This window comes from Labeo rohita, chromosome 7 (genome assembly GCF_022985175.1).
Source record: "Labeo rohita strain BAU-BD-2019 chromosome 7, IGBB_LRoh.1.0, whole genome shotgun sequence".
In the NCBI taxonomy this organism is placed as follows: domain Eukaryota; kingdom Metazoa; phylum Chordata; class Actinopteri; order Cypriniformes; family Cyprinidae; genus Labeo; species Labeo rohita.
Window position 1 is genome coordinate 15,634,084 of NC_066875.1, and position 26,928 is coordinate 15,661,011.

Consider the following 26,928-nt stretch of genomic DNA (forward strand, 5'->3'; position numbering starts at 1 on the left):
AGCTGCAAAAACGACTAAATAGTTTTAGTTCAAAATTGCCTAACCGCTCAAATTTTCCCCATGTTGACATGTAGAGATATTGAAAGTGAGAGACGTCCAAAACTAATAGAGTTCCCTGATCCAGAACTGGTACTATTCCCGTCCCATGACGGCATATTGGGGCAGTCTCTGCTGGTAAAGACTCATAAGCAATTCCATAAGCAATTCTCTTTCTTTCTCTGTGGTAATGTTTGTCTTTCAGTATATATCACCTTGCTGCATTTCATTGCATTTCTCATTTGACTGGACTTCTCACCCTCTCATCTTACGTCTCTAGAGAGGCCCAGTCTGGGAGACTGTCTCACAGTAGCCCACCAGCTCCTCTTGGACCGCACATTCATAAACTCGAGTGTTCATATCTCTCTTTGTGTTTCTCTCCTGCGATGAATGAACACATACTTACATAAACACTGTTTCTATTCCGACATACTTCCTCTGAAGCCGACGTATGTGTTGAGAGTGTTTCAGCAGTGTGCCTGCTCCTGTCTGAACGACACATCCATCTGTAATCCGAGTGTCCCAAGCACATATCGGATCTCTCACAGTATGCATTTACTTTACACGCCGCTTCTCTCCTGCAATTCTGTAATTACCAGTTAGATTAAAGGGGCCACACAACTTTAAAAACAGGTACTATTATCAACTTTTAGGAGTGAATAAGATTGCTTTTTGTTATTTATTTTATAAAATATTTTATTTTTATATCAGTATTATTTTCTTTTCTCTTTCAACTGATTTCCTTCACCATTAAAAAATATCCTGAAGAATAGTCGGTCAGACAGGATGTGTGGCTTGTCAGAGTTAAAAGTGGCTTTTGAAGATTCTTTGAGAGTTTCTTTTCCCTTTATATCATGGAAAGAAAGTTTTAGCAATTGGCGGTTCATCTTTTTTCTGTAACTCGTGCCTTCAGCCTCTGTCATGTAAGAAGTTTGTGTATGTGTGTGTGTGTGTATTTCTCATGGAGGCCCGTACTGTTCTTTGTCATTTAGATAAACCACTTCCTGACAACTGGAAACAAAAATCTATTTATAACTTTGCATGTCCTAATTTTACACTCACTCATTTTGTTCTCCAGAACTATTTTTGCTACTTGGTTGTGTTTATTCTCCCCCTCACTGTGTCACTTCCTTCCACATGCTGTATGTGTTAGGAAAGCTTTGTAGTAAGTTTACTAATGTCACTTGAATGAAAAGTGACCTGCACATCATCAGCGGCCTTTTTGTTTTCTTTGCTAATCTGAACATGCTGATAGAAGTTCTGTGTTTTTCTTTCTTTTTAATGACTAACAGACTACTAGTGGAAATGATTCTGTTTTGATTCCTTATTTAATGTACTAAAATTTAATGTATTTGTCCTTGCGTATGGCCAGCATACAAGTTTCACTGAGAAGTTAACACACATTTTAAATGTCTTTAATGATAGATGCATTTACTTGACCTGATGGTCATGTCCTCCAGCATGATTTGACATGATAACAAGAGCAACAGAACACAATCAAAAGAGAAAGAAGCAAGAAACTGAACATCTAAACCAAAAGTCACATGATCAGTGTCACTAATTTACTTATTAGTGACCTACAAATGTTTCTCATCCATTTTAAATCATCATTTTTCACAATCCAGAAACATTTTATTTTCACGTTTTGATAAAATCCCATGATTCGGCAGTTTGGAGCCCACTGTTTGACATCCAGCATTTGTAATTGTTAGGCTTTTCTCCTTGTCACAGTGTTCCCGTGATGTCACCCATCAGGACAAGTGAGTTCTATGCAAAAAACCACACATGGAAATGAGTGTGGACATGGACATCTGGTACACAAATATGATTATGCAATCAGATGGGGAACACAAATGCAAATACTAAGAGAAGACCTTCTTTTGTTTAACTTTGTTTAGCAGCATTTTGAGGTTGGTCAGCAATACAAGGAAGGACTTCAGTCACTCTTGATACAATATCTCTCTTTTTATTCAGTTAAAATAAAGAGCAATTGTATTTTATTGAGAAAGGTTATTTGCCTTGTCATCCGCCCTGTAAAAAAACGGTGCTTAATTGTACTGAATGTGCACGTGTAATGTGTAAGTATGTTTAAAAATATACTTAAAGAGAGCACACATTTCTTATCACACTTAAAAAGTGCACTGAAATTGCAAATTAAATATTTTACTTTGAAGTACCTTTTAAAACATTATGTTTTTATATTCTTTTGTTGTTATTTTGATGTATTGACTAACATACTAAAGCAAATGCACTTGGTAATAAACTGTAGAGTGTTATTTTGTTACATTTAATATACTTTGAATGTACTTAATTGCAGCTTCCTCATGTGTAATTAGCTGTGTGATTATAAATATTTTTAAATACATATTTAAATGCATGACTTCAACAAATTTCAGTAGAAATAACTTTCAAATACATTTTTTTGGTTTACCATAAATGCTTCTTAGTAAAATAAACATGAAACTTTAACCATATTTCTAAGACAATAGACAATCTGCTGCCCTGGAATTATAAGGTTGTATCTGCATTCTGAGCACTTTTGAGATATTGACCTTCAAAGTTTTTGCGTTCCATAAACTTCTGTAGATAGAACCCTTTTTGTTTTCTGAAAAAAGGCCGAAAATGTACACAGCTTACAAAAGATCAACATGTGATTTAAATAAGATGTCAAGATGTGAATGTGAATAATACAGAGTTCTGGCTCTGGACTCTAGATGGCAGAATCCTGATAGGCCTAACTCAATCTGACCTTGATCATTATCACATGGCACAGCTGGTTGGTTCTCTCCTGTATCAGTAGCCAATGAGCTTGCTGCATGCTTCAGAAACCCTCCACTTCCCCAGCTCCACCTGTATAGATCTGCTACATTCCATTCATTCCTACGGACTGGCCGCAAGGGAAGGATTTGTACATTTTTAAATTACACCCACATAAATCTTCGAATCCACTCCTTTTGTGTTTGTGTGTGTGTGTGTGTGTGTACCCAGTTCAAGTGGAACAAAAGTCACAAAGTATTGTACAACTCAAATAAGCACTCAACTTTTAAAAAAATGTAAAGTAAAATTTCTGTGTCAAAATGACTCGAGGGAAGGGTGAAGGTTAATAATATAATAATTTAGTTATTTCTGTGATGCAAAGCTGAATGTTCATCAGCCATTACTCCAGTCAGTGTCACATGATCCTTCAGAAATCATTTTAATATGCTGTCTTATTATCAATGTTGGAAACAGTTGTGCTGCTTAATATTTTTTTGAATCCTGTGATACTTTTTTCAGGATTCTTTGATGAATAAAAAGTTAAAAAGAACTGCAGTTATTCAAAATAGAAATCATTTGTAACAATGTAAGTCTTTACTATCACATCATTGCAGAATAAAATCATTAATTTCTTTCAAAGAAAAAAAGAAAGAAAAAAATGACTGACCTCAAACTTTGAACCGTAGTGTATATTGTTACAAAAGATTTTCTTTTAAGTAAATACTGTTCTTTTTAACACTTTATTCATCAGATATTACTGAAAAAAGTATCACAGGTTCCAGCACAAATGTTTCCAACATTGATAATAAATCAGCATATTAGAATAATTTCTGAAGGATCATTTGACACTTTAGACTGGAGTAATGATGCTGAAAATTGAGCTTTGCAACACATGAATAAACTATATTTTAAAGTATATTAAAATAGAAAAACACTATTTTAAATTGCATTAATATTTAATATTAATGTATAATATAACATTAATATTTCACAGTAGCACTGTTTTTTCTGTATTTCCTGGGCTCCTCAGTGATGTGTTTCATCCAATAAGGGCTCTTTTCCAGTAACAGTTCTGTTGAAACTGGATTAATTCTTCCTTCGTCACACGTCTTCTCTTAAATAAGAGTAAGGATGTGATCCAAACGAATACCAGCACCATTTGCCATATCAACAGCCTGCAACCTAATAAGCGTGTCAAGACCAGTGAAAGCACACCACTGTAAACAGAGCCCTACAGATGCCCAGACATGCACATGCTCACACGTACAGCCAGTTAGACAGGATAAAAACTTGATGAGTAATATTACTATTTATTAATCAACAATAGAAAGTCTTGCTGACAGGCATGTAAGGCCTGAAAATTGCCATAAAATAATAATGATCATAAGCTGCCTGTCTGGATATGCAATAAACTTGTATTATGCATTATGTGAAAAGCAGAAGTTTAAAGGTATTAAGGTAGAGCTTAATTGTTTAGCTGAATTAAGTATAATTGTGTGTCTCTTCCTGCAGACCCGTGTTTGACAGTCATCCCTCCATGTGTGAATGAAGCCGACCGTTTCAGTTTGGAGGCGCTTCGGCACATTCACAAGCAGCTAGATGACGACAACGATGGAGGAATTGAAGTGAATGAGAGTGTAGAGGTGAGCAAATGTTGTTTAGACCCAGAAAATTGTGTTTCCTTAATATTTGCAATTACTCATTTAAAACACACATACTTTGTTGGAGTGTGGGTGCATGTTTCTGTATGTGTGCATGTGTTTTGTGAGAGGGTTGGGGGGCTTAAAAACAGGTCAGTAAAGCTTAGACCTACCAGGGACCTCAAAGGGCAAAGTTGATATTGGTTCTTGCTTGCAAGAAGAGACTATTGACATATGAGCGCTTCTCTCCCATAGGGCTACTACATTACTGTTTGTGTGTGTTGGTGTATACATGATGAGAAATCAATGCATATTCATGTAGCATTTGTATATAATTTGTTTTAAAGACTTTTTGCATGGCATAATAGGCATGTTATGGCATTAACTGCATATGCATGGCTTCCTAAACGTGATCTATACACGCAACACATTCTGTGCCAGCTAAATATAATCTTGACTGTAACATGATTTACATGACTATGAATGCTAATTGCCATTTTGTCTCACAAAATGTGTTTAGGTGAGTCATGTTCTAAACCTAAGTATTTTTTTAATAAAATGAATCCACAGCCATTAATATTTATGTGGAATTAAAATATTTAATTATAACTAATGCATATTCAATTATATATGTATATTAATTTAATGCATATTAAATGTTTATAACTAACGTATATTAACTTGTTAGTAGAACTAATGTTATTTGAAACGTTGAGTTGAACAGTAACTCTTTTTGAATAGTTCAGATGTCAGAAGTTATGATGTTATGAAGAGTGTGCGTGGGTGTGTGTGTTTGTTGATGTTTTTGAGGTTTGAATGACGGTTTCACATGTACTCTTTATTTTTGCACACACTCTCATCCAGTGAAGTGGAAGTTTCCTTCCTTTATGCAAACTGATACTACTCAAAAGTGTAAATCCCACAATGCACCTCTGTTTAATTTACTACAGACATGGATCACTTCCTGATTTCTTTTTTACAATTCATTGCAGTTAGAAGTAAACAAGTTATTAATCGTATACAAAATTTACGAAATGTTGCAATTAGTCTGTTGTGTAAATAATAGTAAAATCCTCATGCTACACAAGAAGTAGTAAGTCTTCTAGTTTAAACAAGTACTACTTAACAACTGCTAAACAAGTTCAGATGTCACTAGTGGCCCCTTACCATTTCCTTTAGGTTTGCCCACATCCTAAAGATTGAAGGTGAAGATACAGGTTATTTTATCTTTTTACTTTCCTGTTCCTTGCTACTCAGCTTTCTTTGACTTTAAATGGGGCATTTTTATATACGTTTGTGGTTAGTGAGGATGTGACGTGTGTTTTGAGGATTGTTTCTGGTCATGGCAGGTGCTCCTGGGCTGAAGAAGTGTTTCGAGAAGAGGCCCAAGAATTTCTCCTTCTTACAGCCACTGAAAGTTGGTGTCCTCTTTCAGGACACAGCAGATTCCTGAGTGTGTGTGTGTGAGGGAGAGAGAGTTGCTAAATAAGCCAACATGACTTTAAAGATGTCTTGTCCCTCATTTGTTGGATATGAGTATGTGAGCATAGCAACATAATTAATAAACAGAGAGGGCAAACAAACCGCTGTTAAACAAAATTATGTTTTTGATCATGTACAGTTGAAGTCAAAAGTTTACATCCTCACTTCAGAATCATTAAAAATGTTAATTATTTTCCCAAAATAAGTGGGATCATACAAAATGCATGTTATTTTTTATGTAGTACTGACCTGAATAAGACATTTCACTTAAAAGATGTTTACATATAATTGAATTTATAAAAATGACCCGGTTCAAAAGTTTACATCCCCTTCATTCTTAATACCGTGTTGTTACCTGTATGATCCACAGCTGTGTGTTTTTTTGTTTTGTGGTAGTTGTTCATGAGTCCCTTGTTTGTCCTGAACAGTTAAACTGCCTGCTGTTCTTCAGAAAAATCCTTCAGGTACCACAAATTCTTTGGTTTTCCTGCATTTTTATGTATTTGAACTCTTTTCAGCAATGACTGTATGATTTTGAGATCCATCTTTTCACCCTGAGGACAACTGAGGGACTCATATACAACTATTACAGAAGGTTTAAACGCCCACTGATGCCCCAGAAGCAAAAACGATGCATTAAGAGCCAGGAGGTGAAAACTTTTGAACAGAATGGAAATGTGTATGTTTTTTGATTTTGGCTAAATATCATGTTTTTATTAATTTAGTACTGCCCTTCGGAGGCTACAGAAGATAGTTACATGTTTCCCAGAAGACAAAATAAGTTAAATGTACCCTGATCCTTAAATTTCTAAAAGATTCTGAAAGAGGGATGTAAACTTTTGAGCACAACTGTATGTGCAGCACACGTGCAGCACAGAGAGACACACAGTTTACACAGACCTAACCACAGAGAGCTTCACGCTTATCTAGTATATGCTTGTCATAGTCTAATAGCTTTATTGTGCAATAAAACTCTGCTGTAGTTAAGTATTCTTCAGGTCGTCTTTTGAAATTGCATTGTGGCTCTGCAAATGTTGTTGGGTCATAATGATTAATCACTTGTGTTTTTCCTCATTTGTCAGTCGCTTTGGTTAAAAGCATCTGCAAAATGAATTAACGCCATGTAGGGCAACAGATATGAGATTCAAATGTGATGTTCTCATGTCTTTTTTGCATTAGAACTATTTGCATTATATTAAAAGGTATTTTTGAAGTCAGTAAACCCTCTGATAGAGTGGCTTGTCACCTGAAGGCAAATAAAACATGATATGGCATGAACTAATTCATAAGAAGTCATTTTCCTGTGGTCTGAGCAGTAATGTTATCCTGTTGTTCTTCTGCAGTTTATCATAGAGGACATGAAGCAGCACCAGACTAATAAACACAGTAATCTTCACCGAGAGGACCAGCACATCACGGTAGAAGAGCTGTGGAAGGGCTGGAAAATATCAGAAGGTAAAGAAACAGAGAAAATGTGGGCTGGGTGGTGTATATACAGCTCTGTGTGACACTGTGCTCTCACATGTAAATAAATTATACATTATTTACATGTAATAGAAAAAAAAACGAAACATAGAATAATTTGAAAATACTCAGCAGGATGTGTCCCAAACTAGTCAAGTATATATATATATATAAGTTTGGGAACAAACTTGCAGAATCTGTGAAAATGTGAATAATTTTAAAGGGGTCATCGGATGCAAAGTTCACTTTTACATGTTGTTTGACCATTAATGTGTGTTGGTAGTGTATGTACAAATCTACCCTATAATGATAAAAATCCATACAGTGATTTTTAATTAATCTGTAAAAATAATATTCCCTTTTTCAAATCCAGCCATTCTCAGATGCCTGTCAGTGTGGCGTCACACCAACAGAGACCGCTCCCATGGTAGTTGATTGACATGAGCGTCTTACCTCAGACTCGCCTTAAATCAGCTGTAACAGTCTGACCTCCGTTGTTTCGATGCTGGAGCAGGGATGTAAATTAGACCAGAATATCTCCGATTGAGCGATTGAGGTGTTGTGTTGCTGGATGCAATAATGAACATCGTCATTTACTCCCGACATCTGAGCTGCTGAAGATGCAGTGGATTACATTTGTTTGTGAAGGGGTTGCGCCTCCCGATCTACATATATACGTCTATGTTCACGTGAATCATTCGTGATCCAGCTTCACTTACAGCGGAAGTGAGTACAAGGGTTTTTTTATGAATCTTTTCAATCACCTTTTCTAATAGCTAAACTAGCAAGTTTAGCAGCTAAATGCGGCTAAAGTAAACAGGCTCATTACTCCACAGAGAGAAGCAGAGCTCATTACGAAGGGTAATACTAAATGGGAAAAAAAAGATTTAACTGTTTTACTGATTTAACTGATTTAACAGTTTAACTGTTCAGAACAAACAAGGGACTGTCATAAATCATCCAGGTGTTGGCGCCAGTAGGCTCGTAGTTAGCGCTATAGAGCCGTTGCGCTGCGGGCGTCTCGAGTTCAAATCCCGGCTTGTGGACCTTCCCTGATCCCTCCCACTTCGGTTCCTGTCTAACTACACTGTCCTGTCTAGATAAAGGCATAAACACATCTATAAATCATCCAGGTAACCACACACAGTATTAGGAATCAAGGGTTCCCAAACTTTTGAAGGGGGTTATTTTAATAATTTCAGCTATTTGTTTTTATAGTCTTGTGGACTAAACATCTTTTATGTAAAATATCTTACTCCGGATGGTACTAAATAAAAAAATAACATGCATTTTGTATGATCTCTCGTATTTTGTTAAAATTATTCACATTTTCACAGATTCTGCAAGGGGTTCCCAAACTTTCTTATGCCACTGTATAGCTTTTTTTTTTTTTTTTTTTTTTTTTTTACCGGTTAAGTTCATTAAGCTTGAAAATGTATGCTAAAGAAATAAGTTGAAGTACCTTTTAATTGTAAAGCATTTAATTCACTGTATTATTGACAATCAGCATTATGATGTGATTATTAAAATTCATGTTTATTAAAATCAGTTTTTAGATGGAATTCTACCAAAAAGAACTATGTGCAGCTGTTCAAAAGTTTGGATTTGGTCAAATCAATTGGGTTTTGAAAGATGTCTTTTATTCTCACCAAGCCTGCATTTATTTGAAGAAAATGTTGTAAAATGTTATTTCAATTTAAAGCTGTTTTCAATTTTAATGTATTTTAAAATGTAATGTTGGCAAAACTGAAAAGAACAGCATTTATTTGAAGTAGAACACTTTTGTATAAACATCTTTATTGTCATTTTTGATCATTTCTTCAAACAAAACAAACAAGCAAACTCTTACTGACCACAAACATTTTAACAGTAGTGTGTACCACTATTGTGAGTGAAAATACAGTGATATAAGATTTTGGTCACACTCATATGGAGATTAATGGAACACATTCAACACAATCTCCAGGAACTGAATTTGCCTCTGGTCTTGGGGTTTTCTAGCAGTGATGTCATGAGATATCTGAATTGGGTGATGTCACTGAAATGAACAAGCTTACACAGACAACTCTAAACTAGGATTGTGTGTTACCCAATGAGCCTTTGTTATGGAGTGATGTCATCTTACAGCATCAGGCTCTGTTGAAGCTCTGAGATGTAATCTGAGAAGACACTGCGGCGCCTTGTTGTGTAGATATTATGTAACACACAGACACAAACACAAACACCATTTGTACTGTTGTTTGTTTGTTATTTTCATTTCAGTTTGGGAAAGAAATGTGATAGTTGAGTCAACAAATATTGATTGCTAGTTGATGTTGTTTATACTTACGAAATTCATGCCATCTGTGCGACTCCCTATACAACACCCTTGCAGATTCACCCTGTTGGTGTCAACTTTTCCAGGTTGACTGAACACGCTGAATGTGATTTCACCAAGTACAACATGTTCCTACAGCAGCATAATTTTTGATCTCGCAACAAAGTTCCAAACCACCAATCAGAATTTAGGGATAACTTTAAAGAAAATATATCAACCAGGGTTAGGTGCGTTTTCACCCTCATCATTTCCCTCTGATTTTAGGGATAATTTAGGGTTAGGGTTGGGTTTAGTGGTAGGGGTAGGTCTGTGTTTTTGAAAAGTAATGTTGTGGCAGGATCAACAAAAGATGTTGATCTATGAACATGTCTTTCTTGGCAAAATCCTGCTGACAGTGGTGGTAAATATACTACAGCGGGGTCCTAAAGTCTAAGTATAATGCTTCTATTTTGCATTCAAGGCTTTTTTCATTACAAATTATATTATCACTGTAACGATTTGAGTGAGCAGGTTTTTCCAAAGTTTTAAGATCTAGTCAGATGGAAATTGAAACCATGGTATAAACTGGACTCAGTGTTCCTGTATGGTCAGAGAGCGCATTTAAAAGGCCTGACTAAACCTTTTTTTTTTACAGGAGTTAATCAATAAAACTGTCATTTTTGAAGAAGGTCATTTTAGTTCATGCAAATTAGATACATCTGTTTTGCTTATTTGAATGTTGCTCTTTTTATAATTGGTTTGTTATTACAGTTTTGTACTGATTTAGGCTCAATGTGTTATTTAGTACATGTGCTATCTGGTCTCGATATACAATATATACATTATATATCTGCACAGTATATATTAGAATTAAACAATTATACAATAGAATTAAATTTTGATTTTCAGTGTTGTTTTAGACATTCAAACCTTCTGTTTTTTTTTTTTTTTTTTCAGATCAAAATACAGTGACCAAAGGCCAAATATTAGAAGAATACTGTTTGTTAATTTTTCTGTTTGTTGGAGTTTTGTGTTCAATGCATGTTAAAGAATTACAAATTTGTCATTAAAATATTTTAAAATATGCAGTTTTGTTTGCTCTTGTTCCTCTCTCTCAGTGCACAACTGGACACTTGAGGATGCAGTTCAGTGGCTGAAAGAGTCAGTGGAGCTTCCTCAGTATGAAAAAAACTTTAGAGATTTTAAAGTGGACGGCAACACGCTACCTCGGTAAACATCTGTACACTTTTTGTCTATTCATGATTGACTTTTCTTGTTTTTTTTTTATACTTAGTTATAATACTTCACACCTCACATATTTTTTTCATGTATGCATAAGCCACACTTATGCTACAGTGTGATAGAACCTAATAGGGAAATGAAACTAAAGTTGAAACTAGTAGAAGCTGAAGTAGTACAAGTATCTTACCTATCTCTATAAAGGTGAAAGGGTGTGTTTGTAAAAAATATTAAATGATTATACACCTTAAAGACATACAAAAAAAAAACTCCAAAAGTGAGTTTTTAACAGCAGTGCTTCCCTCTAGTGGTAATAATGTGTCAGTACACAGAAAGTAAAGACATGCATTAGCAGTGGGGGTAAAGAAAGGTTTAGGGTGTTGAGTTTCCCCTCACGGCCGCTTCTCCATGACTCATGAAATGATGTCACAGCAGAAGATCACCTTTCACCTGCAGCTATGCTTAGTATGTTTGTGGCAGCACATGTGATCTTTCAGTCATCTAGTACTCGCTTCTTAAAATTAGTCCTTTGAGCTTGAACTTGCCATTCATGCACACCCACATACACAGTCACATCAACTATGCCCTTCATACATACTAATTTATTTCACGGTTATAGGATAGTTTTAGTTTTGCAGTTACAGGGATTATTTTTTCACACCTAAGATTTTCATAGACATTTTCTAGATATTGAAATCACAAACTGACCTTTTTTTGTTGTTAGTAGAAACTGGCTGATTTTGTGTGATCTTGACTTATTCTTATCTCCTTTTCCTTTCTGTTACAGAATAGCGGCCAATGAACCGTCGTTTATGTCAATGCAGCTAAAGATATTAGACCAACGACATAAACAGAAATTAAATCTAAAAGCGTTGGACGCCGTGCTCTTTGGACCCCCACTACGTAAGTTTAGTCAAATAAGCTGGAATAATATTTATTAATTAAATATTTTAATTGATTATGTAAAAGGATGGTTCAGTCCAAAAGTTATGCTTTATGCTCAAGCATAAAGTATTTATAAAAATATTTTAAAATAGAAAACAGATGTTTTAAAGTCACAATACTCAATATTTCACAATATTACCATTTTTACTGTAGTTTTGATTAAATAAATGCAGTCTTCATGCGCATAAGACACTTCTTTCAAAAAAAAAAAAAAAAATCTATATATATATATATATATTTTTTTTTTTTTTTTTGATAGGACTGTCCTTGACTAAAGATTTTTCTGGTCGACTAGTAGTTGTTCATTTTAAGCATTAGTCGACTAATTGCATGTTTATTAATAAACCATTTAAATCACAATAATGAGCCTTTAATTGCATACATAGCCTAATAAGCATTCAAGCGCATGCATAAAACTTGGCCTGAATGTGTCACGGAAAAACAGTAAGGAGGCTGCATTAACATTTTAATAATTTATTGATAGACTAGTGCTTTGTTTGTTTTCGGCTTAAGAGATGAAGTCACCGACACTGACTCGTCATCTCCGCACTACTGGATGAGCCTGTTTGCGTGTTTCATACGGATTACATAATCTGAGAATATTTGTTTTCCATTTGAATTGGTTGAGGCAAGGTTCTTTGGTAGAGGCAAGGTTGAATTGATTGATGCGTTCAGGTTCACAGAGACGGCAGAAAGCGCATGATGTTTGCTTTCATTATTTAACCAAAGTGCAATGTTTTGTTGTTATTCTGAGTGCACATAAATAAACATAGAGTCTACGTATAGATTCGAAAGATGTATTACTCTTATCAGTATGACCAAAAATAATAATCTTCTGAAGATTCTGAAAAGTGTTAGCTTTGTGTGAGAAACAGACCAAAACTGGCACATTCATGAGGGAAACAGTGATGCCCAGTTCATTAATGAATTGTTCTTTTTGAGTCAGATGTTTTCAGTAAATCGGCTGATTCTTTCTTAAATGGATCGAAATGACTTCTTCATTGACTTAGTAATCTGGTTACAGTATTTAAAAGCTCCCTGAAGTCACTGTAATTTTTCCTAAGCAAAGCTATTGTATAGAAGTAATGCTTTTATTGTAATATTTGCTTGTTTAGTGGGTATAAATGCTTTGTTTTTCTTTCTTCCTCCTCCAGGTCCACACCATCACTGGCTGAAGGACTTTGTTTTGATGATTTCAATCATCATTGGTGTGGGAGGCTGCTGGTTTGCGTACATACAGAACAAGTCATCTAAAATTCACATCTCCCAGATGATGAAAGATCTGGAGAGTCTACAGCATGCTGAACAAAGCCTGTTAGACCTACAGAGCCGGTGAGAGAGAAAGCAAATAACTGACAGAGAGAATAAGAGCACGGGATAGTCTGTCTTATTCTATCATCTGTATAATATCATGTTTCATTTCTTGTTATGAGAAGGCTCATTAAGCTCTTCTATAAGTACCCTCAAGGGAAGAGTTCGTCTTAGCAAGAAAATTCTATCATTTACTCACCCTCATGTTGTTTCAGATCTACATTACTTTCTTTGTTGAACACAAAAAAGAGAGACTAGATCCGATATGACAAAAAGCATAAAAGCTGTCCATGCAACTCGAGTCTGTAGCTACAACATGTCGAGTCAACGATGGTGTGACGTCAATACAATGAGACCCCTTGTCATTGATGATTATACATGTCAAATATGGCATTACATTCATAATGTAATATGAATGTAATTTCCTTGAGCTTTTACTTTCATTATATGGAAAAGAGTGGATATGACATTAATGATAATGATAATGTGGATAATGATATTCTTTCTGAAGCCATATAGGTTTGAAACAACATGAGGATAAATAAATTATGACAGAATATTGTTATTATTTAAAATTGCAACATACTAGATGTCAGATATGACTTAAATTTCTTTGTGGTTTCATCAGGCTGGAAAAGGCTCAGGAGGAGAACCGAACAGTGGCGGTGGAGAAGCAGAACCTGGAGCAGAAGATGCGTGACGAGATCAATGGAGCAAAAAGAGAAGCCAGCAGACTGCGAGAGCTGCGAGAGGGGGCTGAATGTGAACTCAGCAGACTCAAGTACGCAGAGGAGGAACTAGTGCAGGTAAGAACCACTATAATTCCTTGAGTCCTTCACGGTTAGAGTTAGTGTTTGGTGTGATAAGCTTTACAAAGAAGTAGTTCTATTGTGTAAAGTGTAAAATATGCTTATTTTAAACTAAAAATAAAAGAGTATACTTTCGGTCTACTTGGCTTATACTGACAAGTATACAGAAATGTATATTTTGGCCTATACTTATACTTAAAGGGATAGTTCACCCAAAAATGAAAATTCTGTCATTAATTACTCAGCCTCATGTCATTCCAAACCCATAAGACCTTTGTTCATCATCAGAACACAAGTTAAGATAATTCTGATGAAATCTGAGTGCTTTCTGAGCCTGCATAGACAGCAATGGAACTACCACAGAAAGGTAGTAAGGACAATGTTAAAATAGTCCATGTGACATGCTTTTTCGCTGGAACCGGCATTCTGATGTAGAACTCATGAACGGCGTGGAGACGGACCCAGAAGAAAAGAAATCGTTGAATAAAGTCATTATTTTTGTTTTCTTTTTCTGCAAAAAAAGTATTCTCATAGCTAATTGACAGATGCCACATGGACTATTTAAATGATGTCCTTACTACCTTTCTGGGCCTTGAATGTGGTAGTTCTGTTGCTGTCTATACAGGGTCATAAAGCTCTCAGATTTCATCAAAAATATCTTAATTTGTGTTTTGATGATGAAGAATGTCTTATGGGTTTGGAATGACATAAAGCTGAGTAATTAATGACAGAATTTTCATTTTTGGGTGAACTATCCTTTTAATCTTTTGATTGAGATATACTTATGAAAAGAATTTAAGTATTTTAAATATATGAACTTTTTGGGTATTGCAACTATACTACAAGTGAAATTTTTAGGTATATTGTCAGTTGCCTAGTGACAGTTCTAATCTATTTTTTTTAATTTAGCTGAAGAATACTCAGTAAACTAGTAGTTTAATAGTTTTAATACTGCAAGTATACTTGTAAGTTTTCTCTAAGGAAATTTGACATTGTATTTATCATTGGCCATTTTACATATCGTTTTTGCACTTTAAAGACACATTTACATCAAGAACACTAACTATGAAAATACCCATAACGATAACTATATTAGCATCCACACCAATGCACAGTAACGCTTTGTTTATTTCCAAGTGTGCACTGCATATATCTTGTCTGCCCCTTTAAATGCCCAAACTCTTTAAAGTCGGATGTATTTTAATTGGTCATTCCAATGTCTGTCAGCTGGAGAAAAAAATTGAAAGTTATTAACACTTTATTTTAAGGACCAATTCTTACTATTAACTAGTTGCATATTAGCATGCATATTACTAGCATATTGGCTGTTTATTAGTACTTATAAAGCACATATTAATGCCTTATTCTGCTAATAGTTAGTTAATAGTGAGAATTGGTCTTTAAAGTAAAGTGTGACCCTCTGTGCTGTTATCCCTTATTATGAATAATAACTTTTATTATAGTAAAGGTGTAGTAACCATGGATTTTTTGGTCTGTTGATTATTATTTATATAACTACAGTTCCGATAGGTTCTAACTCAATCTGACGTGATGACATTATTATTCACGTGGCACAGCTGATCTTTCATATTATTTCATATCGGCAGCCAAGCTTGCTGCTCAACATTCAAATACTCTGTTAGTGCACACATTAACATTTCCATGTATATTATCATGTTACCTTGCTAAACTCTGTGAGAGTTGGTTTTATTGTAGTAAAACCATGGTTCATTTCCATAAGGGATGGTTATAGTTGTGGTGTAGACTCTTAAGGCTTAGGTATGCAATGAAAAATCTTAAAATATGTATAAAATATACTTGAAATATACTTCTTTTTATAAGGGAATGCAGACATTTTTCACTGTTGACCCTCACAGTAAGCAGCCTGACATGTAAAACAGCAAACCCCAGTTATTTTCTTTACATGATACATACATGAATTGAGTAAATCTGAAATTAATGCTACCACAATAACTGACCAGTAATAGATAATTTTATGTAGCAAAGTACGAACTATCAACATGATAGAGTAATGTTAAATATATTATCTCAGGCTATTAAAATAGAGTCTAAGACTCTAACAGAACAGAGGTATTTATATAATTAAATTTAATTAATTTTTTAAAATCCAAAATGTATTAATTCCTGCAACTTATCATTGCATTTCTATTGCCTTTCATCACAACGACCCTTTTCTGTAAATACACCACTAGATGGATGTATCGTTCCTCAAGTTGCAATTCCAAAGAGTGTTTGTGTTTGTGTTTGTTGGGTATTTCCAGGTGCGAATGGCACTGAAGAGAGCAGAGAAGGAGATGCAGTCAGATTGGTCGGTGCCAGAAGCCCTGCAGATGTGGCTTCAGCTCACACATGAGGTTGAAGTGCAGTACTACAACATTAAAAAACAGCATGCCGAGCTGCAGCTCACGGTTGCAAAGGACGAGGTGAGTGATGTATTGTTCACACATCCTGCCAGGCCAACAAATGCTTGTTTTACCAAGATATTTTAAAGTTGCAGCCCAAATAGTTACTGATTCTTTAAGTTTATATAATATTTACTCACCATCAACTTTTATACATTAAAAGTGAAGTTTAATTTCAAGTTTAAATCTACCTAAACAAACATCTCGTTCACTTTCTCTCTCAGTGACTAACAAAAATGAAGCTTAAACTTTTCCGTGTTAATTTAGATTTCTAATGATGTGGTTAAATTACTTTTTAACTACATGGTTTGTTTAGCCGTTTGTTATTTGCATCCAGAATGAGTCATCAGCAGTTACACTAAAGCAATTAGCAGTCAGATGAGCTTGCGTTCAGTACAATCAACAAATGAGCAATCACATATGAGCCGACTAGTGCATTTCCATGCAGTATCATTGTATTTTCATTACTTGTGTGTTTCTGTGTTGCGTACATTTTAGGCAGAAAAGATCAAGAAGAAGAGGAACTCCGTGTTTGGTACTCTACATGTTGCACACAGCTCATCGCTGGATGAAGTAGACCACAAAATACTTGAGGCTAAGTAAGCACACATAATACACATGCACTCGCTAATCGTTACCCACATAACATGAGAGCTTATTAGTGTTTTTTTGTTTTTAGAAAAGCTCTATCAGAGGTCACAGCCTGTTTGCGTGAACGTCTCCACCGCTGGCAGCAAATAGAAAAGTTATGTGGCTTTCCAGTGGTTCATAACTCTGGGCTGCCCAGCCTCACCGCCTCACTGTACGCTGACCACAGCTGGGTGGTCATGCCGCGGATGTCGGTGCCACCCTACCCAATTGCTGGTGGGGTGGACGATCTTGATGAGGACACGCCACCAATCATTCCACAGTTTACCTGTGAGCTCCTCTCTTTAAGTCCAAGATTGTGAGAAATGTTTTGTAAATGTGATTTTAAATTACATAATTTTTAACTAATGTATATCTTACTGTGCAAAACATTTTCTGTCTAAACAATTTAGATCCCTGCTGAAAAAAACCATAGAACCATCACAGAAAATTCTAATGGTTTCCACAACAAATACCATTACAAACATTACAAACCATCAACTTTTAATCATTAAAACCATTAAAAAATGGTTTTCTGTAGTGTGTTTTGGGACATATTCCATTTGGATTTATTGGTTTTAACAAGCCACCAATAGAAGGTGACCAATTACCAGTAGAGACCAACACGGTCCATTACCGTGGTCCGTTCTTTGGTAAATCTCAAAAAATAGTTTTATTTTTTAATATTGTACATTATAAGCTTGTGATGCTTAAATTAATACGATGCAAAAGTGCATAAAGATCTTTTCTTCACAGCTCCTTTGATTCGACCTCCTCTGACCCGCAACAGCAGTGTCTGTCGTTCTCGCAGAAGTCTTCTGTCTCAACCTTCCCTTTCGCCTGACCCTGACCTGTTGTCCATGGCCTCGGCATCACTGGCCTACAGACCCGAGGCAGATGATGATCACATCTTCTTCACTGTAGAAAGAAAAGGGTATGTGATCTACAGCTTTTCTTTGTATATATTAATTAATTTGTTTAAAATTCTGCATGTTTGTTATTCTAATTAGGGCTTGAGCACAGATGGTGCGAGAACCCTATTGGAGTTGCTCAGATTCTTCTTCTCCAAAATGAATCACATTTTTGAGGGCCTAAACATGCTCGAAATCTCATGGAACTTTGCAGACATGCCAAAAGTTGTTAAAAATGTACATCTTATATGGGTTTCAAAAGTGGGCATGGCAAAATGGCTCAATAGCACTACCTATAAAATTTCAACAAAGTTATGTTTCACATATGTGACCCTGGACCACAAAACAAGTCTTAAGTCGCTGGGGTATATTTGTAGCAGTAGCCAAAAATACATTGTATGGGTCAAAATTATTAATTTTTCTTTTATGCCAAAAATCATTAGGAAATTAAGTAAAGATCAAATTTCATGAAGATATTTAGTAAAATTCTTACTGTAAATATATCAAAACTTGATTTTTGATTAGTAATATGCATTAGTAAGAGCTTCATTTGGAATTTTTAAAGGTGATTTTCTCAATATTTAGATTTTTTTGCACCCTCAGATTCCAGATATTCAAATAGTTGTATCTCGGCCAAATATTGTCCTATCCTAACAAAAAAAGCTTGTTTATTCAGCTTTCAGATGGTGTATAAAGCTCAATTTCAAAAAATTGACCCTTATGACTGGTTTTGTGGTCCAGGGTCACATATATGTACGAAATTTGGTAAACACATGTAAAACACCAATACCTAAAAAAAAAGTCCCCTGGTACAAAATCTGAAACCCAACAGCAAGTCTATTATTTAGAATTTTCTTGCCAAGTTTTGTGTCATTTTTGACATTTTCAGGTGTTGTATTTAAACAACTCCCCCTAGAGATTTTTTCAGATCAACGCCAAATTTGATCAGTGTAAGCCCTTTGTGACGTTAAATTGTGAAAATCTTGAGTTTTCGTTGAAAGGCCTGTCCATGGCGGCCTGACAAACTTTGATGTTTCGCCATGAAAAAGTAAGTTAGAATTCAGGCATACATGGTCCGATCTACCCTAAACTTCACGTGTATGATAAGACTCCTGACCTGAAGTGATCTACAATCCATATTCACTTATAGCCATAGCATCACCTGCTGGCAACAGGAAGTGGCATGTTTTACGCTCTAACAAACTCCTCATAGAGATTTAATGACATCAATATTATATTTTGTAAAGGCCTTTGCAATGTTAAAATGCGAAGATCCTGGGTTTTTGTTAAAAGTCGTGTCTAAAGTTAAATGTTTCGCATGAATGAATGAACATGAATGGTGTTTGATAAGTCTTGGCCTGAAGACATCTAAAGGCCAATGTTCAGTTATAATCATAACTGAATAATAGCACCACCTGTTGGCAACAGGAAATGCCATGTTTTACACTAACTCAAACATACCATGTCCAATCTGCAGCATACTTTAGATGTTTGATAAAACTGCTGGCCTGGAGACATCTACATGCCAATATCAAGATATAGTCATGACGCCATTACCTGATAGCAGGAAGTTTGGCACATATAAATGACTTTGACATGTTCCTTCCATTATTTACCACTTTAAATGCATATTGCCCACCGTTCGCTGTTTTCCTAAAGCCATCGGGTGTGGTGAGGCTGGGTGCGAGGCTCTTTCAGTGCTACTTACAGCTTTAATTTGTTATGATTTTTATTAAATCATATTTATATCTGATTGATTTCTGTGAATGCACAGTTCTGTCAAAAGTTCAGAATAATTAATATTTTTTGAAAATATTAGAAAATATGAATATGTTTTTGAAAGTTTTATCAAATATCTGTTTTCTACTTGAATATATTTTATAATTTAATTTATTTCTATGATGAAAAACCATTACTCCAGTCTTTAGTGTCACATGATCCTTCAGAAATCACTTTAATATGCTGATTTGGTGCTCAGTTATTGTCACATATTATTGGTGCTCAATTATAAATAATCATTCTTACCAATATCAATGCTTAAAAGCGATTATGCTGCTTTATTTTTTTTGTACAAGCTGTGATGCATTTTTGTGCAGGATTCTTAGATGAATAAAAAGTGAACAGCATTTCTATGAAATAGAAATAACATTATAAATGTTCTTATTGTCACTTTTGATCAGTTGCTGATTCTGGCTTGCTGAATGAAACCATTATTATAACCATATTTCTATAAGAAGAACTTCTGAATGATCATCGCAGCTTCCAAAAAATATTGAGCAATGAAAACTGTCTTCAACATTTATAATAATAAAAAAAGATTCTTGAACACCAAATCAGCATATTAAAATGATTTAGACTGAGTAATGGCTGCTGAAAATTCAGCTTTGCCATAACAGGAATAAATTACATTTTAAGATATATTAAAAATAGAAAACAGTTTTTTTAAATTGCAATAATATTTCAAATGTTTTTTTTTATGTTTCTTTCACACAGGGATCCTCAGGACACATGTTCAGATTCAGATTCTCTCAGTTCCTCTTTGGGCAGGAAGCAGTTCTCCGGTCCCTCAGTTCAAAGTACAGGTGTTACAGGCACGGATACCCCACCACGTAAAATCTCCCGTGAGGAACTTCTTCTCCTGGCACAAGAGGCCCAGGCTGTCGCCATGGAGTCCTTACCTTCTTCCACATCCTCCCCTTCATCTCCTCTTGACTCCTCCTCAGTTCACAAGGGCTCTCCTGACCTTACCCGCTCATCCGTCCTCCCAGAATCTCAAAGTTTAACCTTTCACCCTGGCACCAAAGCTGTGGCCTATAATGGCATATTGGAAAAGTCATACAGCATGGGGCAGCTGCCCGCTGGTGGGACGCCTCCAGAGGGAAATTACCCCTCGATTAGCTCACTCGACATAGAAAGCAAAGCTATCAAGGAGCCCAAGCAACTCCAAACCACCTCCTCCCAGGACTCTTGCGATAACGGAGAGAAAAAACGCTCCAAGATCAAGAGCTTGTTCAAGAAAAGCAAAAAGCTGTGAGGAACAGTAGAGAAGAGAATGAAATGGAGAGAAAAAGAAGCCTTAAAACAAAATAAATGAGGGTGATGCTGTCAACCAGAAGCCAAAACATTTTTCAGTTTCTTTGTCCTTTTTTTATTTAAATGGAATGTTGCTTCATCTGGGTGCAGTCCTGGGTTGGAAGCCTTTTATGCAGATTTTTTTTAGCCTCACACATATGCCTTTGAAGGCCAGAAAATGTCATGTTAGCATTTTGGAGAACATGGTCTTCTGTTAAGTCCATTTTCTATAATGCACACTCTAATGATGTCACCAGGAAGAGATCAGGAAATAAACCAAATCAGAATAAAAAGAATAGTGCAACATTATCTAAATCTCCAAGTTCTAAAATAATAATATTAATAATAAAATAAAATAAACAAACTTCCTGGAAATATGTCTTAAAAGGAGGGTTCATCCACAAGTGAAAATTCTGTCATTATTTACTTTTTCTTATGCCATACCTAACCTGTATGCTTTAGTTTTTTTATGTGAGACACAAAATCATTTTTTGAAGAACTGTTACACAGTTCTTGCCATATAACAAAGGTTCACAGTGACCAAGGGCTGTTAAACTCTGAAAAGAAAAAAAGCCAAAAAGCAGCATAATAATAGTTCATACAACTCGTGTGCTATATTCCAAGTATTCTGTCCATCTGCACTTTGATTTTACAGTTGGCCTATGTAAAAATGCTTAAGATGAACATTTTTGACTGTTGCACCACGTCTCACTGTTTTTTTTTTGTGTGTTACATTGGCCATATAAACATTGCAGATAAATTTAGTTGTCATTTCACCTTTTAGCGCTTTACCTGGTTCTATACACATACAGTTCAGTAATTTATATGTGTGACAACTGCATTCTACAACTGAATTGACTATTGAAAATGCAGGTAGTGACAACCAGATGTACAGAAAGTCTACTAGTTCTGTGCTAGTTGTTAATGACCAGTTTGGAGTAGACATCAGAGTTACGTCACTTGCAGCTGTGCGCGCATTGTGGTGGCAGAAACACATTGTTAACAAGTAGAGGGAAATGGGTAAAATCCTTTGGATGTCAAAATCAGAATGCAAATGATTTTTATAGAATATTGTCTTCAAAGATGCCATTTGAAGCTAAACGCAGATGGTAAAGACTATGGATGAAACTGCTATGATTACTTTTAAAGCATAAATTTGATTTAAACAATAGGTTTATATAATATTCACATATGCAGTTCATTGGGTCATATTGTATTAGCTCTACAGTTATCGCATGAAATACTATTTAAACATATACCATTTTAAATTACATTTACCTATTTTATCTCACAATTCTTTTTCAAGTTCAATTAAAGTTTATCACAGTTCAAGTTTATATCTCCTAGTTTGGACTGTATAACTCAAATTAACACAACAATAGCCGAGGGGAAAAGAGAAAATAACAGCAAGTTATTTTTCCTTATCATAATTGTGAGATTTAATCTTGGAATTCAAAAATAAAGTCAGAATTTAGAAATATAAACTCAAATTTACTTTTTTATTCTTTTATTCCATAGACTGCTACTTGAAAATGGTCATTTTCTGCCACCAGATATGCTCTACCCATAAAAAAACATCATCACTGTTTCCAAACATGGAATTGGTCTATTTAAACTTGTATCAAAGTTGTGTCTTTTCTGTATTCGCGGTGCAGTTAATCACAGGGTATGTTTTTTTAAGTGTTGCTAGATCTTGAAAAAAAAAGAACAAGCCCATAATACCATAATAAACTTAAATCAAAACTCGTTATCTTGGAAATAACCCACATACGAGAATATAGTGACTTGCACCCGCCTCTTTTATTAACTCCATAAACTGGATAGCTTTATGAGCAGAGCCCAAACAACAAGGCCAAAGAGGGTTGATAAGCTTATAATACATGGACCTGGCAACACTTCAAGAGCACCCTCTGAAAAGCAGACTTTCACAAAACTGTAATTTAGGGGATTCACTTTGGTATTTAAATGCAGTTACCACTCCTGAACGTTTACAGTGTGTATGTGGCCAATCGCAAAATCAAACCATAAGGCATCATACACTCTTAAAAATAAAGGTGCTTTAAAATGTTCTTCACAGCGATGCCATAGAAGAACCATTTTTTGTTTCACAAAGAACCATTCAGTCAAAGGTTCTTTAAAGAACCATCTCTTTCTTACCTTTTTTAATCTAAAGAACCTTCTTTTGCCACAAAGAACCTTTTGTGAAACAGAAAGGTTCTTCAGATGTTAAAGGTTCTTTACGGAACCATCTACACAAAAAAGGTTCTTCTGTGGCATTGTGAAGCACCTTTATTTTTAAGAGTGTATTTTGTCGTTGTATGACTACTTGCTGACCAAATAAACAATAATAATAATAAAAAATTCGAAAAAAAAAAAAAAACACATGAAGAAAGCAAGTTTGCTTTTCTTGTAGATTACTGTAATTCTATTAGGTTGTTTTCATTGTGGCAGGCAATAGTATCTTAAATGCATTTTAAGATTCTGAATTTTATTCCGTTTGGTTTCTCCCTATAAAGATGTTTAAAATATGTTTGGAAGAGTTAAGTATACATGTCACACATTGATTATTGTTTAGTGATTCATTAAGTACTCATATCCATCCCCAAGTCATGATTTACTAATAATCTTGCCCTTTTCCAAACCTCCAGTCTGTCCTGAGTTACAGTTATTCCATGCATATGGTTTTTGTTTTTTTATTTTTTAAATATCAAAATGTATCTTTTTTTCCCTGGACTTCTCTAATTCTCTCATTTAGTGTGCTCTTAAACCCTACTGCTCCACAGTCAGCTGCAAGTCCACATTCGAATCTGCCTTTTTAAAGAGAAAGTTTACCCAGAAATGAAATTTCTGTCATTAATTATTCACCCTCATGTCGCTCCAAACCTGTAAGACCTTTGTTCATCTTCGAAACACAAATCAAGATATTTTTGAAATCCGAGAGCTTTCTGACTCTCCATAGACAGCAAGGGTACTACCACATTCAAGGCCCAGAAAGTTAGTAAGCACATCATTAAAATAGCCCATGTGACATCAGTGGTTCAAACGTAATTTTATGAAGCTACGTGAATATTTTTTGTGCGCAAAGAAAACAAAAATGAACGACTATATTCAATGATTTCTTCTCTCATGGAACAGTCCTTCGCCATTATCGAGAGTACCATAACGCATATGTGTGATGCTGATGATGTAGAACACGCATGCAGTGAGCCTTGTTTACAAGCAGAAGATACTCTGAATAATGGCGGTATTCTATTGAAAGTAAAATTTTACAGTTTAAAATTAGTTGAACCACTGATGTCACATGGACTATTTTAATGATGTCCTCCTTACTATAGTTCTGTAACTTGACTGTGGTAGTACCCTTGCTGTCTGTGGAGGGTCAGAAAGCTCTCGGATTTCATTAAAAATATCTTAATTTGTTTTCTGAAGCTGAAAGAATGTCTTATGGGTTTGGAACGACATGAGGGTGAGTCATAATTACAGAATTTTCACTTTTGGGTGAGCTATCCCTTTAAGTGCAGTGTCCAGATCTCAAAATCCAGTCATCAACTGATGGTCAGAACCATTTCTTTACAGATATACACATCACAGTACTGCAGGAAACTGCCGGTCACTATTTCCATTTCATTACAGCTGTAAAAATGGCATGCTGTTTTCTGTTACTACACAGCTGAGATCCAGTGCTGTTTTGACAACAGTGATGTTGATGTTCCATTTTTGAATCTGCATCTGGACTCAGACTAGACAATAGCTTGGTTAGAAGTGAAGATTATAAGTGGAAAAAAAAAAGAATTTACGATTCAATCTGGTTTCCACATAAAGCTATCATATGGCTTCAGAAGACTTGGAATATAACATCATATGGACCACTTTCATGGTCCTTTATAGTGTTTTTTTTTTTTTTTTTGGTCCTTTTTGGTGCTTAACAGCACATGGTTAACATGAACTGTGGTTGTATGGCAAGACCTATATAACAGTTCTTTAGAAAAAAATTGTACTTTGGTGATCCACAGAAAAATGATTAGCATTCAGGTGTGGAATGACCTGAGGGTGAGTAAACAATGACAAAATTTTCATATTCATTTTTTGTTTATTTCACATTTGAAGTCACAAGAGTTTGAACAGCAGCTGTTTGTTGTTGTTTGAGATATCTCTACCTTTGACATCATCACAAGCTTAGTTTTTAATATTTAGTTAGTAAGGTTGAGGTTTCCCTATAGTGTGAAAATCATTTAAAAAATCCTTTCCCTTCCTCTTGAGGGCCCAGGGTAAAATCTGGGCTTTTAGTTTTGTCACTTCTGTTTACTGCCACAGAGCTCCTGTACTTGACAATATTTTTTTTTTAAGGAAAAAAAAAAAAAAAAAAAAAAAAGAGTAACACTTAACATAAAGCAGCATGTCAGAACGCCTACATAGTGGACTAATGAAGCAATGGTTCAGTAAATGAATACAGATTACACGTTTCAGTCTTAAAATGTGCTACATACTTCTGTAAGCACTATATTTCAATTAACATCACACTTTTTTAAGTAATAGAATGATGCCAGCATATTGTTTTGGTGCATTTGTTTAAAAAACAACTACAAAAACACGCTTACGCACACACACACACACAATCAAAAAAACAAAACCTAAACTGTACAAAATTCACAGCGGATCTTGTAAAGTGTTTTGAATATATGTTCAGGTGTGGCGTTTACAAGGCGTCTTGACTAACTGCTGTGTGGAAAGCGCTACTGAATTATCCTGCTAAAGGTTGTTGCACTACTGCTTTCCGTACCAGGAAAGAGTCGCTTTTGGCGGCATAAGAGTAAGTTATGTTAGTTAGATCAAGGAGAATATTTGTAAAGATGCGTTAAAAAGCATAAAATTGACATCAGAGACAGAAGAAAATAAACAAAAATAACAATTTGATGGATTTAAAACACGTCTTACCACAATTATTCTCTGAAATATTTTTATTTTTTTCATCATGAACATGTTTATTAGACATTATTAAATTGTAGTAATGTGATTTCTTTTGGGTAGTTGAGGAAAGAATTTTTTTTTTTTTTTTTTTTTTCTGAGGAGAAATGTATATGATATGCAGATTTTGACCCAAAATCCCTCTTTCTTGGACTGAGTGCCCTGTTTCAAGGGCGTTACCATCACTGTGATCATTATACCTCTCTCCACTCATACAAATCATCAACAATAGGGCACTAAACTGATTCTGTTTTGGCAAAAATGATTGCAACTTTTTTGAATTGCAAGACCTTTGTCCAGTGCCAGAGAGGACAACGCAACAGTGGTGCCTAAATTTGTTTGTCTCAGAACTCGCTCACTCAGCATTCAATACGCTGATACACATGAAGGATTAAAAAAAATGTTTTATGTATATACACGTGTGTTTATGTGTATATATATATTTATACAGTGACTGACATGGACACATGAATGTTGAGATGATTGAGCTGAGCTGTTTTTTTGTGTGAATATTTGTATACAGTAGAACAAATTAATAAAAAATTGAGGCAGAAGTCTCATCTGTGCAATCACTTAAAAATTGTTTGTGACTTATTAGGGATGCATTAATCAAACAAGTGTGCCTCACGTGCTGAAAAGTGAAGCCAGAATATTTTGATCACAATCTGGTGGCTGGGTACAATATAGGTCATAAACCATGCCCTCTCCATGTAAATTAATCGCACTTCCGGCGAAGGGTCAATTGGTAATTGCATCACTGCAGCTAGGTCATTCCTGGGATTCGGTGCCTTTTGTATCCCCAGTAAAGATTGTGATATTATTACCTTAAAATTTTCAACAACATCAATTTTAAAGTTATATAAATTTTGGCGCTTTAGCGGAGCTCTAGCTGTTAATAAACAAAACTAGATGCGTCTTGCGGAAGAACAGTGCAGCTGGAGCTACTTTTCT

General features: G+C 35.2%; 1 protein-coding gene across 1 annotated transcript in view; it reads left to right on the forward strand.

Annotated features, from left to right (window-relative positions):
* stim2b (stromal interaction molecule 2b) overlaps positions 1-26,266 on the forward strand; it is a 55,976-nt gene extending 29,710 nt beyond the window's left edge. Inside the window, exons 2-12 of the mRNA XM_051115367.1 lie at positions 4,306-4,436; positions 7,259-7,370; positions 10,794-10,905; positions 11,702-11,817; positions 13,014-13,191; positions 13,799-13,976; positions 16,262-16,423; positions 16,901-17,001; positions 17,082-17,320; positions 17,786-17,963; positions 20,434-26,266. Coding sequence (XP_050971324.1) covers positions 4,306-4,436; positions 7,259-7,370; positions 10,794-10,905; positions 11,702-11,817; positions 13,014-13,191; positions 13,799-13,976; positions 16,262-16,423; positions 16,901-17,001; positions 17,082-17,320; positions 17,786-17,963; positions 20,434-20,974 — 2,048 coding nt within the window. The 3' untranslated portion in view covers positions 20,975-26,266. The remainder of the gene's footprint in view (positions 1-4,305; positions 4,437-7,258; positions 7,371-10,793; positions 10,906-11,701; positions 11,818-13,013; positions 13,192-13,798; positions 13,977-16,261; positions 16,424-16,900; positions 17,002-17,081; positions 17,321-17,785; positions 17,964-20,433) is intronic.
* Positions 26,267-26,928: the final 662 nt, after the last annotated feature.